Genomic DNA, 13,091 nt, shown 5'->3' with positions numbered 1-13,091 from the left:
ATATTCAACTGTATTCAACACATACACCACATCTTCTTTATCCATTCATCTGTTGATGGGCACTTAGGTGACTTGCTTATCTTGGCAAGTATAAATAATGCTGTTGTGAACACTGGGATTCATGTATCTTTTCAAATTACTGTTTTCATTTTCTTAAATGTATACACAAGAGTGGAATTGCTGAGTCATATGGTAGTTCTATTTTAGTTTTTTTGAGGAAACTCCATCCTATTACCTGAGTAGTTGCACCAATTTACATTCTCTCAAACCATATACTAAGGTTCCCTTTTCTCCACATTCTTGACAACATTTGTTATTTGTGGTCTTTTATAATATAGCCATTTTGACAGGTGTGAGGTGAATCTCATTGTGGATTTGATTTGCATTTATCTTATGATTAATGATGTTGAGCATCTTTTCCTGTGCCTATTTCTATCTCTGTCTTCTTTGGGAAAATGTCTATTCATGTCTTAATTGAGTTGTTTGGGCTTTTTTTTTTTTTTTTTTTTTGATGTTAAGTTGTATGAACTGTTTATATATTTTGGATATTACCCGTTATCAGTCACACCATTTGCAAGTATTTTCTCCCATTCAGTACGCTGTCTTTTCATTTTGTCGCTGATATCCTTTGCTGTGGAAAAGCTTTGAAATTGAATTAGGACTCATTTTTAAATTTTTGCTTTTGTTTCCTTTGGTTTAAGAGAATGATACATAAAAATCATTACTATGATTTATCTTGTAGAATGTTCTACCTATATTTTCTTCCGGTTTTGTGGTTTCTAGTCTCTTACATTTAGTCTTTAATACATTTTGAGTTTATTTTTATATATGATGTGAGAAATGTTATAATTTCATCCTTTTACATGTAGCTGTCCAGTTTTCCCTTTACTGATTATTGTGGATATAGCTGATTTTACTACTTTTGTCTTTTAACCTTCTTACTAGCTTTGTCAGAGAAGGGAATGACAGCCCACTCCAGTGTTCTTGCCTGGGAAATCTCATAGACAGAGGAGCCTGGTGGGCTGCAGGGTCGCAAAGAGTCAGACACGACTTAGCAACTGAGCATGCGCTAGCTTTGAGTGGTTGATTTACTACCTTTACTGTATACTTGGGCTTCCCTTGTGTCTCAGCTGGTAAAGAATCTGCCTGCAATGCGGGAGACCTGGGTTCAATCCCTGGGTTGCGAAGATACCGTGGAGAAGGGAAAGGCTACCCACTCTAGTATTCTGGCCTAGAGAATTCCACGGACTATATAGTCTATTGGGTCACAAAGAGTCAGACACGACTGAGTGACTTTCACTCACTCACTCACTGCCTTTACCAAGGAGCTTTTTTTTTTGTATTTTTTTCATATTTCTCCTTGTGGCCTTTCTTTTTCACTTATAGAAATCACTTTAACATTTCTTCTAAAGCTGGTTTGGTGGTACTGAATTATTTTAGCTTGTCTCTAAAACTTTTGATTTCTCCATCAAATCTCAGTGGTAGATTATCCTTGGTTGTAGGTTTTTCTCTTTCATTACTTTAGTTTCAACTGAAAATCAGCTCATTGCCTTATGGGAGTTCCCTAATTTCTTTTCCCTTGCAACTGTTAATATTTTCTCTTGTATTCAGCGTTTGCCATTTGGATTACAGTGTCTTGGGGCGGTCCTCTTTGGGTAGATCCTGTTTGGGACTCTGTGCTTTCTGCACTTGGAGGTCTGTTTCCTTTTCCAGGTAGGGAAGTTTTCGGCTATTATATGATGTCTTCACACATGTTCTCTGCTTCAATCTCTCTCTCCTCTTTCTGGGCCCTCTGTTATGTGAGTGTTAGTACATTTGATTTTATTCCAGAGATTTATTAAACCTCCCTCATTTTTTAATTTTTTTTTTTTCTGTTGAGCTTCAGTGATTTCCACTGTTCTGTCTTCCAGCTCACTGATCTGTTTCTCTGTATCATTTAATCTACTATTGATTCCTTCCAGTGTATTTTTCATTTAGTTTGTGTATTCTTTATCTCTGTTAAACAGTTTTAACTTCTCACTCTGTTTTTCCATTCTTCTCCTGAGTTCTTTGATCATCTTTACAATTATTATTTGAACTCTTTTGCAGGTAGATGCCTATCTCCACTTAGTTCTCTTTCTGGGGATTTATCACGTTCCTTTATTTTAACTCATGTTTCTCTGGCACCTCATTTTGTTGATTTGCTGTTTTTATTTCTCTGTATCTAGGAGGTTATGTTTCCTGACCTTGGAGAAATGGCCTTTTGTTGGAGACATCCCGTCCATCAGCCCACTCCCCACTGGTCACCAGAGCTGCCTGCTCTAGGGGTACCCTGTGTGGGCTGTGTGTGTGGATCCTTCTGTTGGGGAGGGTAGTCTACTGGGGCAGGCTGGCAGGCATGACTGGCTCCAGGTCTAGTTGTTTGCCAGGCGCAGGCTTGTACTGAGGCTGCCAGCTGCTGATTGCTGGGCTGTGTCATGGGGTGGCTGTTTTTCAGAATTCATAGGGTCCCTGGTACTAGAGTGGTCTCACCGGTAGGTAGAGTTGGGGTCCAGGATATCCTGGGTTGTCCACCCCACACATGGGTGAAACCAGGTCTTGGGACTAGTGCTGGCTGACTGGTAGGCAGAGCAGGCCAGCTGCAACGTTCAGCAGTCCCGGAATTGGGCTCAGACTGCTGATGGTTGTGGCCTGTTCCTGACACAGCTGGCTGGGGGGTCCTGAGTGTCCTGAAGCTTATCTGAGCTCTCTAGTGAGTGGGGCTGGTGGGGAGAATGGCTGAAGAGCCCAAGATTTCTCAGAACTGTTTACCTGCTGCTGGGGTGAGGGGCCAACTGGTCCCGGGCTGGTGCTGGACTGCTGGTGGGTGGGTTTGGCCCTGCCATGATGGGCTGCAGGACTCAAGTTGACCTTGGGCTGGTGTCTGCTCACTGGCGGGTGGAGTGAGGCTCTGGTCCTAAGGTTAGAGCAGGCTTGCTGATGGGGGGTGGGGGGCAGGGCACCCGGGATTCTGGAGCTGGTGCTTGTCCACTGGTAGGTGAAGCTGTGTCTCGGGGTCTCTAGCTACAGGGCCCTGGGGGCCCCAGCATGCTGGTGTGTGGGGCCAGGTCTTCGGCCCTCTGGTGGGCACGGCAATGTCCAGGGGTGGCTCTGGGCTCAGGGACTCTTAAGGAAGCTGTCTGATGATGGGTGGGGCTGTAGTTGGCACTGGTGAGTGCCATGAGACCTCCCAGCACTGGTGCCCTTAGGCTAGTGGGTGGGGTGGGGCTGGGTTCCCCAGCCTAGCAAGCTAAAGGGAGGATTCAACAATATTGGTTGCTAGCACTAATGTCCACATGGTACAAGGAGGTCCCCAAAGTGACTTTAGCCAGTGTCTCTGTCCCCAGGGTGAGCTCCAGTTGCCCTCCTGCTTCTACAGGAGACCCTCTAAGATCAGCTGGCAGGTCTTACCCAGGCTCCTTTCAAATCTCAGTTTCTTTCCTGGGTCTGTAAGTGTGTAAAATTTTGTGTGTGCCCTTTAAGAGTGGAGTCTGTGTCTCATAACCTTTGGGTCTTCTGAATGTTAGCCCCACTGGCCTTCAAAGCCAAATGTTCGGGGACTCACCCTGGCACAGGATCCCTGGGTTGGGGAGCCTGATGTGGGGCTCAGACCCCTCATTCCTTAGGCAGAACCTCTGCAATTGTAATTATTGTCTGTGCATTGTCCACCCAGGGGCATGAGGCTTGACTGGACCATGATTCTGCCCTCCTACCTCCTGGTTGTGTTCCTTCTTTTTATCTTCAGTTGTAAAAGGTCACTTATGATAGATTTGGGTCTTTTTCATAAATAATTATTCTATAAGTAGTTGTGATTTTGTTGTGCTGGTGAGAGTTCAGCTCAGGGTGTTCCTCCTTTGTCAAATTGGGAACTCTCTCATCTACATATGTTCTTAATATTTAAAGGATTAAAAAATAAAGTTATATATGAACTTTTTTGAATATGTGTTCAAAATGAACATAATTTGAATATGTACTTTGTTTAAAATGTAATTTAAAATAAACTCTATAAAAATTAAAAATTTAAAATGTTTTCCTATTTTGGGGGTGTAATTCAGGTATAGTTTTCAGAAAAGTATTTCCTTCTAAAATATACAAACATATGTATTAAAGTGAGGACAAATGCAAGTCATTATTTCATATAAACTTTTACATAAATCACTTGAATAAAGCTAAAATTTAATGAGTTAAATCTCATAAATCTAAATTTCAGACATAAAAATATTGACAGTTCTAGAATTCAAAACCATCTAGTTGGCAGAAACCCAATATCAGGCTTCCTATATATATATATGGAAAACTGCATATATACAAACTTTGCAAGTAATATAAATCACTGATTATTCAAAATATCCCCCTAGCTAGTAGTAGATTTGGTTTGCATACTGCATTAATTCATGAGCACCTTCAAATGCATGAATTGGACCCAAAGAAAATGGGTGCTTATTGATACTTTCATATGCAATATTCTATTGCATGTATGCTATCCAGACAAAGAACATGGTGGATTGATTAGTTTATCCTTTCTCTTACACACATGCTTCCATAGCTTAAATTCCTTCCCATATTCCAAATCTGTAACTATTTCTATTGTCAACAATGGCAACCTGCAAACCTTGGTAGTATTTGGACACTATCACCTACGGTTTCTAGAATAGAGAACAAAAGATATTCCAGTGTTCCTATGGGCTTTAGAGAGTATTAATCATAAGAGCAAGTGGTGTTAGTCACAAAGACAAATGTTTAGTTATGGCTTGTTCTGTGCTAGTACCAAGTGTGGGGTCCCCAGTGATAGAGGAAGCTACAAGCTATTTAATTTTTGAGTTTGTATTTGGGATAAGTTGAATCCTCTTTATGCGTGACTGCTAGGGCAAGAGTCTTCCCTTATCTGGGCTTCAGGGTAGTAGTGCATTAAATTCCGACCTATAAATTTATCAAATACATGTTTCCTCTTATAGTATGGAGGGATACTAGACATCCAAAGGGAGAAGGATAGGGAGAGAACCAGCAGTGAAGGGGGAAAGGGTGAAATAAATTTGGAAGAAACTGAAGCAAAACATCACCTAATTCATAATTTTGCTTAGGAGTTTGGTCTGTAGGTACTAATATATTACTCTTGTTTATGTGTATAAATGTATGTCTCTGCATTTTTCTTGGTTCTGCAAATTGTCTTGAATTATTGTTTAAGTAATTTCAGAATGTTCAGTTTGGGGTAGTATTACCTCTTGCATTTATTATTGAGATTTAAGTCCCTCTGGAGTCAGGTTTTGAAAAGCAGGGATGCCCTCAGTTACTTTATAACAATCTAATTTCTTCCATAAGTGCTTTTAGCCTGAAATATTAATTAAAGCATGTTCCTATTATAAATCAAAGCCCTTAACTTGAAGGAGATTCACAGAACCTCAATTAGAAATTCTCAGAGGACACTTTCAACCTGCATATAGTTAGGGATATTTTGGGTTTGGTTATTTCTATACTTAAAGCCAGAATTGGCCAAAATTCATATTGAATAAAGATAAATGTGTCCAGTAACACTACTTTTGTCTCTATTTCCCAGTTCTGTATGTCCAGATTGAAATGCGGTTTTAAGTTACAGTTTTGAGCAAGAGATTTTTAAAAGTTACATTTAGAAAATATTGCTATATGGGAAAATAATCTTTAAAAAGTGTTGATATACATATATGAATAACTGATGCACTTTGCTGTATACCTGAAACCGACACAGCATTGTAAATCAACTATACTCCAATAAGAATTTTAAAAAGAAAAGAAAATCCTGCTTAGAGAAATGGCAGAAGAGTCACAGAGTACAAAATAATTTTAGCTGAACTTAAAAGGTGAAGAAAAAAACAGCTATCTTAGAAGTTAGATATATTTCTTCTCCTTAATTCTTTAAGTATTAAATATCCAGGCCAGAAATGTGATCTACTCATTCACATTTCCAGTATTAATCAGGAATTATGCCTCCTAGTTTGGTTCATGTTTTATTCATACTTACAGGTTTTAATTCTTTCTGGCACTTTAGTATCAGGCTAAAAGTAGTCAAAATATGAAAACTTGCAGATAAATAGAAAAATGTTGGTATGTTTTCACTCTTTAACTCAGCAGAATGCTCACCTTTTCCAGGAAAGCACATTAGAGCGTTCGTGTTTCTACATAGGACCAAACATGATTTTTGCATTTTGTAAAATTTCAGGTCTGTCTTTAGCAATTCACTTTGCCTTAACCCTAGATATAATGTTTTCTTCCTTTCTGAAATATGAATAATAAAAGTAGACTGGAACACAGCATTGTTGGCAAACCACACATTATTAAATGTTTGATTTTATCTATTACAGAACATGAAAAGCAGAGGTTATGCAAGAGCACTGATTATATGAATTTGCATTTCAAAGTGAAATGGTTTTATAATGAATATGTGCGGGAACTTCCTGCCTTCAAGGATGCCGTTCCTGAATACTCCTTGTAAGTAGTGATTTTTTCACCCCCAAGTTTATTCTCAATTCATAGTCCTGTAAAATTACACCTGAATTATGCAGTCCTAAAAATCTCTTCACATAGTCTTCATTTGAATGCAGACATTTCTGTTATGAAATTAGCATTAAATGATTTGCATATCTTTGGGAAGTATATTTAATTGAATTGTGTTGCATTTTTCAAGTATGTCTTACTTGGATATTCAACTCAAAGAGAAAGAAATACATAATACATAACAGCTCACACAATGAAATGATTTCTTGTAAAAGTGCTTGAACTCGGATTTTGTTAGTAAAATGAAGGGGGCTTGTGTATTGATCTATATAATCCAGATTTCTCTTTGTTTCAAACCTAAACATGTCTTAGAAATTTATATTTCTAAAATAGAAGTCACTGTTAAACAGGCAACATTGTCAAAAGCTGTTTCTATCAAATACAATTGTTATCACACCATCAGATTTATAATACTGTACATTTGATATTTGTCAGAATTCCATTTTATTCTGTTGAGGGGGGTCTGCCATATCCTAGGCACTATGCCAAGAGTTGTAGGAGATGGAGAAAAAAATAAAGACCTCACCTTGAAAGGAACTTATACTCAAGGAGACATGGACAAGAACAAAAATCATGATAAAACAAGGCAAATTGAAATAAGTACTAATTCAAGTAGTATAAGCAAAATGCAGTGCGGTCTCACAAAAGAGATATATTACCCCTATTTCAGTGACTCTACACAGTATTTATGAATAAGGTAACATTTAATATAGACTTTGAAAGGTTGGTCAGGTTATAACAAGAAAAGGGAAGAAAAGTTCTGAGGGTAATTATGGAAGAAGGAACACATGGGCTGTGGTCCATGGGAAATAGTTTAATTTCAGTGAAGAACACAATATTTTTACAAAATTAATAGTAATGTAGGAAAAGTGCTTTTGACTAGATTATATAAATACAGTGGAGCTTTTGCTACTTCCATTAGGCATTGTGGAGGTTGGAAGAGGCAAAGAATGGAAGGGGTAGAGAAGAGATTTAGGAGGTAGTGAGGAATATAATGATAAGATTAGAACGCCCATGTATGTAACTTTTCTCATAGAAGTTTATAAGCTAGAACGAGATACCAAGAGAAATAAAAAGTTTACACATAATAGTGTGACTGTAGTAAAAGTGTGAAGGATGAAGATGTGTGGGAGATAAATTTCAAAGAGAATTTACAGAATTTGTCAGCTAAATACACTTGAGGATAGAAGAAAGAGTTAAACATGCAGTACAAGTGTCTAAGTGTTGGTGACATCATTGACTGGGAATAGGGAAATAAAAAGGGGAGCTATTTGCCAGAGATTTCTGCTTCTGGCTCTGTCTGAACTAACTAAAATCAGACTAACATGCTCACTGAAGACCAACTATGAAAGCTGAATAAATTAAACAGCATCAGAGAGCAATTAAGGCAAGTCACTAAGGACTGAGGCACTAAGGCAAATCACGGATTGAGTCCCTAAGGTCCCTGAGAAAAGAAATGCACTGAGATGAACCCTGTGTGTGTGGCAGTTTCTCCCCAGTCCTCCCCAGCTACATGCATTTACTAATCTGCCATAGCAGTCATGGTGGTCAAACAGAGAACAGTAACCCAGAGTTTATAGCCATCTCCCTGGGCTGGAAAAATAAACACTGGTGTTCAGGGCTATAGAGGCTGCTTGGTCTTGTGGGACCAAGATCTCAGAATAAAGGGGACTACAGAGAAGTAAGTACACCATGTTGTATGCAGTTTCTTTTTGAGGTGTTCTCTGATTCCTAATCTGCCCTTGTGTGGAGAGTGAGGCAGAAATCGAGTAGAGTGCAAGCACTAAGAGATTAAAAAGCTATGTAGAGACTTCAACATTCTCACAATGTTAGGGAGACAAAAATTAGAATGTAAGCCTTTCTAAGAAAGAAGAAGCACTATAAACATCCCAGTTTTTCAGGTGAGATCCCTGAAGGACCTCTGCTCTAAATATAAGGGCAAACTGGAAATAGAGCAGCCTAAAACCCAGCCTTTCCTGGATCTTGGTGATCTTCCTACAGTCTATCTACAAGCAAAAACTTAGATCTGCTCTAAAGGAAATGATAAATCAAAGGTTCCACAATTTTTCATAGACAATGAACAATATTTAAAAGGTTAAAGATTGCCAGACAATAGGACCAAATGACTAGAATCCAAGAGAAAAAGAGATATTAGCCTTATCACACATAGTTTGGTATGTTCTTCAAATTGTGGGAGGACTTCAACAGTAAAAAGGAACCTATAAGAAGAATAAATTGGACATCATAGAATTGAAAAAGGAAAAGTTAGGAATGTAACAGATGGACCTAATGGCAGAATATACACAGCAGAGGGCCTAAAATAACTGAGCCATAGAAACAAAAAATACAAATATAGAAAAAAAAAACAGGAATATATGGGGCAAATTATAAAAAGGTCTGGTATACAATGAAATGGGTCCCAATAAAAAGAGAAGAGAGAAAGTATAAATAGTATTTGAGCAGTGTGTAAAAAGATACTAGGTATGGATTTTGCAAAACTGATGAAAAGTTTGAAACTAAAGTTCAAGAATTTTTATAAATCCTAAGAAGGATAAATGCAAGGAAAACCACCTGCAGGCACATCATAGAAAACTGCTTAAAATCAAAAAGAAGTAAGACTTAAGTGCACTGGGGTCAAGGAAGGGAAGACACTACCTTCAAAAGAGCTGCAGTAATACAATTGACTGATTGTTCAACAGAAGTGACTGAAACCTGAATATAATACAATGATATCTTCCAAGTGCTGAAAGAGAGCAATTAGAACTCTACAAGCATCACATATATCCTTCAAAAATAAAGGAAAATAAAAACATCTATACAATATAACTAGGGATCTTCCCAACCCAGGAATTGAACCCAGGTCTCCTGTACTGTAGCCAGATTCTTTACCAACTGAGCTGCAAGGGAGGCCCAGCTGAAAAGCTAAGAGGACTCATTTCCAGGAGACTCTCATCAAAAATATACTCTAAGCCTTCAGACAGAGGAACTCAAGATAAGAATACAGTAATAAAGAATTAAAAGTATTAGAGAAGATAAACGAATTAGTACTTTTAAAGCACATTAGCAATATAAAATTTTAAAAATCTGTAGAATAAAATATGCATAGAATTAAAATAGAGGACAAAAATAGCATGAAAATGTAAAAGACTGATAGACTGAGTTAATATAAGGTCCTCAAATTGTTTGGAAGGTGTAAATACTCATTTTAAAAAACTTTTACTATCTCTTGGGTGTGTGTGTTATAATTTATAATGCAAGCCCTTAATGTGTAATATATTACTAGGCATCAAATAAGATTATGGGGAAGGAGGAGGGATAAATCAAAAACTACTTAAAAGGCAAAAAATGAGAAAGAAAGGAATGAAAAGAAAGTAGGAAACTGGGGGTGGGTATGAAAGTTGATAGATTTAAATTTTAATGTATCAGAAAATTAAGTGTAAACTTTATGTGCAAGTAGATTAATATTCTAGCCAACAAGTATTGTTCTACTAGATAAAGTAGTAAAACCCATTATTATTATCTTTCTTATAATTTATTCACCTAAAGCATAGGAGTCTAGAAATGTTAAAGGATGAAAAAACAACTGAAAGGAAAATTATGCAACTATATTAATATTTTAACAGTAGATTTTAAGATAAATACTTTGAGAGAAATTTTTCATGATAGTTAAGGGAGCAATTCAACAAAAAGATGTATCATTTCTAGTGGAAAGATATTACATGTTCTTGGATTAGAAGAATTAATATTGTTAAATGGCCATACTATCCAAAGCAATCTACAGATTTAATGTGATCCCCATCAAATTACCCATGACATTTTTCACAGAACTAGAACAAATATTCCTAAAATTTATATCGCACCATGAAAGACCCCGAATTGCCAAAACAATTCTGAGGAAAAAGAACAAAACTGGAGGTATAACCCTCCCAGACTACAGACAGTACAACAAAGTAGCAGCAATCAAAACAGCATGTTACTGGCACAAAAACAGATATATGGGTCAATGGAACAGAAAGGAGAGTCCAGAAATAAATCCACACACCTACACAATTAATCTTCGACAAAGGTGGCAAAAATATACAAAATATGAAGACAGTTTCTTTAGCAAGTGATGTTGAGAAAGCAGGACAGCTACATGTTTATCAATGAAGTTAGAACATATCCTCACACCATGCTCAAATATGACACCATAAAACTCCTGTAAGAGAACACAGGCAAACATTCTCTGACATAAATCCTGTCAGTGTTTTTCATTAGTCAGTCTCCTAAGGCAATAGAATTGAAAACAAAAATAAACAAATGGTACCAAATCAAACAAGCTTTTGCACAAATCAGAAGCCACAATCAAAATGAAAAGACAACCTATGGAATGGGAGAGAATATTTGCAAACAGCATGACCAACAAAGGATTAAATTCCAAAATACAAAAACAGTTCACATGACGCAACAATAACAACAAAGACAATCCAATCAAAAAACGGGCAGAACAAATGAATAAATATCACTTTTCTATTTGTTCAAGCTCAAAAAAAGTGGGCATAAGACCAAAATAGTTCCCCAAAGAAGACATACAGATGGTCAATAGACACATGGGAAGATGCTCAACAAAATTAATTAGAGAAATGCAAATCAAAACTACTGAGATATTATCTCACACAGGTCAGAATGGCCAACATCAAAAAGTCTGCAAATAACAAATGCTGGGAAGGTGTTGAGAAAAGGGATCCCTCCTACAGTGTTGGTGGGAATGTACATTGGTTCAGCCACTATGGAAAACAGTATGGGGGTTCCCTAAAAAGCTAAAAATAGAGTTGCCTTATGATTCAGCAATCTTACTCCTAGGCATATATCTGGAAAAAGTTAACTTGAGAAAATACATGTACCCTCAAATTCATAGCAACAATATTTACAATAGGCAAGTCATGGAAGCAACCTAAATATCCATTGACAGATGAATGGATAAAGAAAATATGGCTCAAATATACAATGGAATATTACTTATCCATAAAAAAAGGATGGAATGTTGCCATTTGCAGCAACATGAATGGACCTAGAGGTGATCATACTAAATAAGTCAGACAGAGAAAGAAAAATACCATATGATATCACATTTATGAAATCAAAAATATGATACAAATGAACTGATTTACAAAACAAATACTCACTCATAGACACAGAAAGCAATCTTATGGTTACCAAAGGGGTAAAGTGGAATAAGGATAAATTAGAAGAGTGGGATTAACAGATACAAACTACTATATATAAAATAGATAAACAAGGCCCTACTGTTTAGCACAGGGACTATATTCAGTACCCCATAACAAACCAGAGTGGAAAAGAATATGAAAAAGAATAAATAATGTAATATATACAACTAACTCACTTTCTTGTACACCAGGAACTAACACAACATTGTAAATCAACTGTACTTCAATTAAAATTTTTCAAAAATAAAGTTTAAAAGATATATCATTTCTCAATTTGTATGTACTAAATGACATGTCAGCAAAATATATAAAGCAAAAATTGTCAGAAATAAAATGAAAAATAAAATCTACAATTCTATTTGGAGATTATAATTCTTTCAGAAACTGAAGAATCGGACAAAAATGTCATTAATAAAGAGATTTCAAAAGCATGAATAAAACAGAGACATTTATCTACCCAGATATGTCTCTATCTGCTCACCCAGAGTTTCCACAAATTTTCATAGATATCATTTACACACACACATACACACACAGAATGCCTATCTATAATTTATAATTAACCAGCAGTGAGAAAATACACATTTTTAACAGACATACATGGTGCACTTACCAAAACAGACTATCTGCTAGACCCAAAAGCAAATATAATGAATTTTAAAAGCTCAGACAATATACTGTATGTTCTTGGACCACACATAGGAAATTAAGCAGATACTCTAGATCATTCATAAGTCAAAAAATAAACCAAAGTGTAAATTACACAGTTCAGTTGTTCAGTCGTGTCCGACTCTTTGCGACTCCACGAATCACAGCATGCCAGGCGTCCCTGTCCATCACAAACTCCCGGAGTTTATTCAAACTCATGCCCATCGAGTCGGTGATGCCATCCAGCCATCTCATCCTCTGTCATCCCCTTCTCCTCCTGCCCCCAATCCCTCCCAGCATCAGGGTCTTTCCCAATGAGTCAGCTCTTCTCATGAGGTGGCCAAAGTATTGGAGTTTCAGCTTCAGCATCAGCCCTTCCAATGAATATTCAGGACTGATCTCCTTTAGGATGGACTGGTTGGATCTCCTTGCAGTCCAAGGGACTCTCAAGAGTCTTCTCCAGCACCACAGTTCAAAAGCATCAATTCTTCAGTGCTCAGCTTTCTTCACAGTCCAACTCTCACATCCATACATGACCACTGGAAAAACCATAGCCTTGACTAGATGGACCTTTGTTGGCAAAGTAATGTCTCTGCTTTTTAATATGCTATATAGGTTTTTCATAACTTTCCTTCCAAGGAGTAAGCGTCTTTTAATTTCATGACTGCAGTCACCATCTGCAGTGATTTT

General features: G+C 37.1%; 1 protein-coding gene across 2 annotated transcripts in view; it reads left to right on the top strand.

Moving 5' to 3' along the window:
* UNC13C (unc-13 homolog C) overlaps positions 1-13,091 on the top strand; it is a 621,734-nt gene that overhangs the window by 484,340 nt on the left and 124,303 nt on the right. For both annotated transcript variants that reach the window (XM_065940669.1, XM_065940670.1), the window contains one exon: positions 6,354-6,480. In XM_065940669.1, coding sequence (XP_065796741.1) covers positions 6,354-6,480 — 127 coding nt within the window. The remainder of the gene's footprint in view (positions 1-6,353; positions 6,481-13,091) is intronic.

The sequence above is a fragment of the Muntiacus reevesi genome, chromosome 7 (assembly GCF_963930625.1).
Source record: "Muntiacus reevesi chromosome 7, mMunRee1.1, whole genome shotgun sequence".
Lineage (NCBI taxonomy): Eukaryota > Metazoa > Chordata > Mammalia > Artiodactyla > Cervidae > Muntiacus > Muntiacus reevesi.
This window is presented reverse-complemented; position numbering and strand designations above follow the sequence as displayed.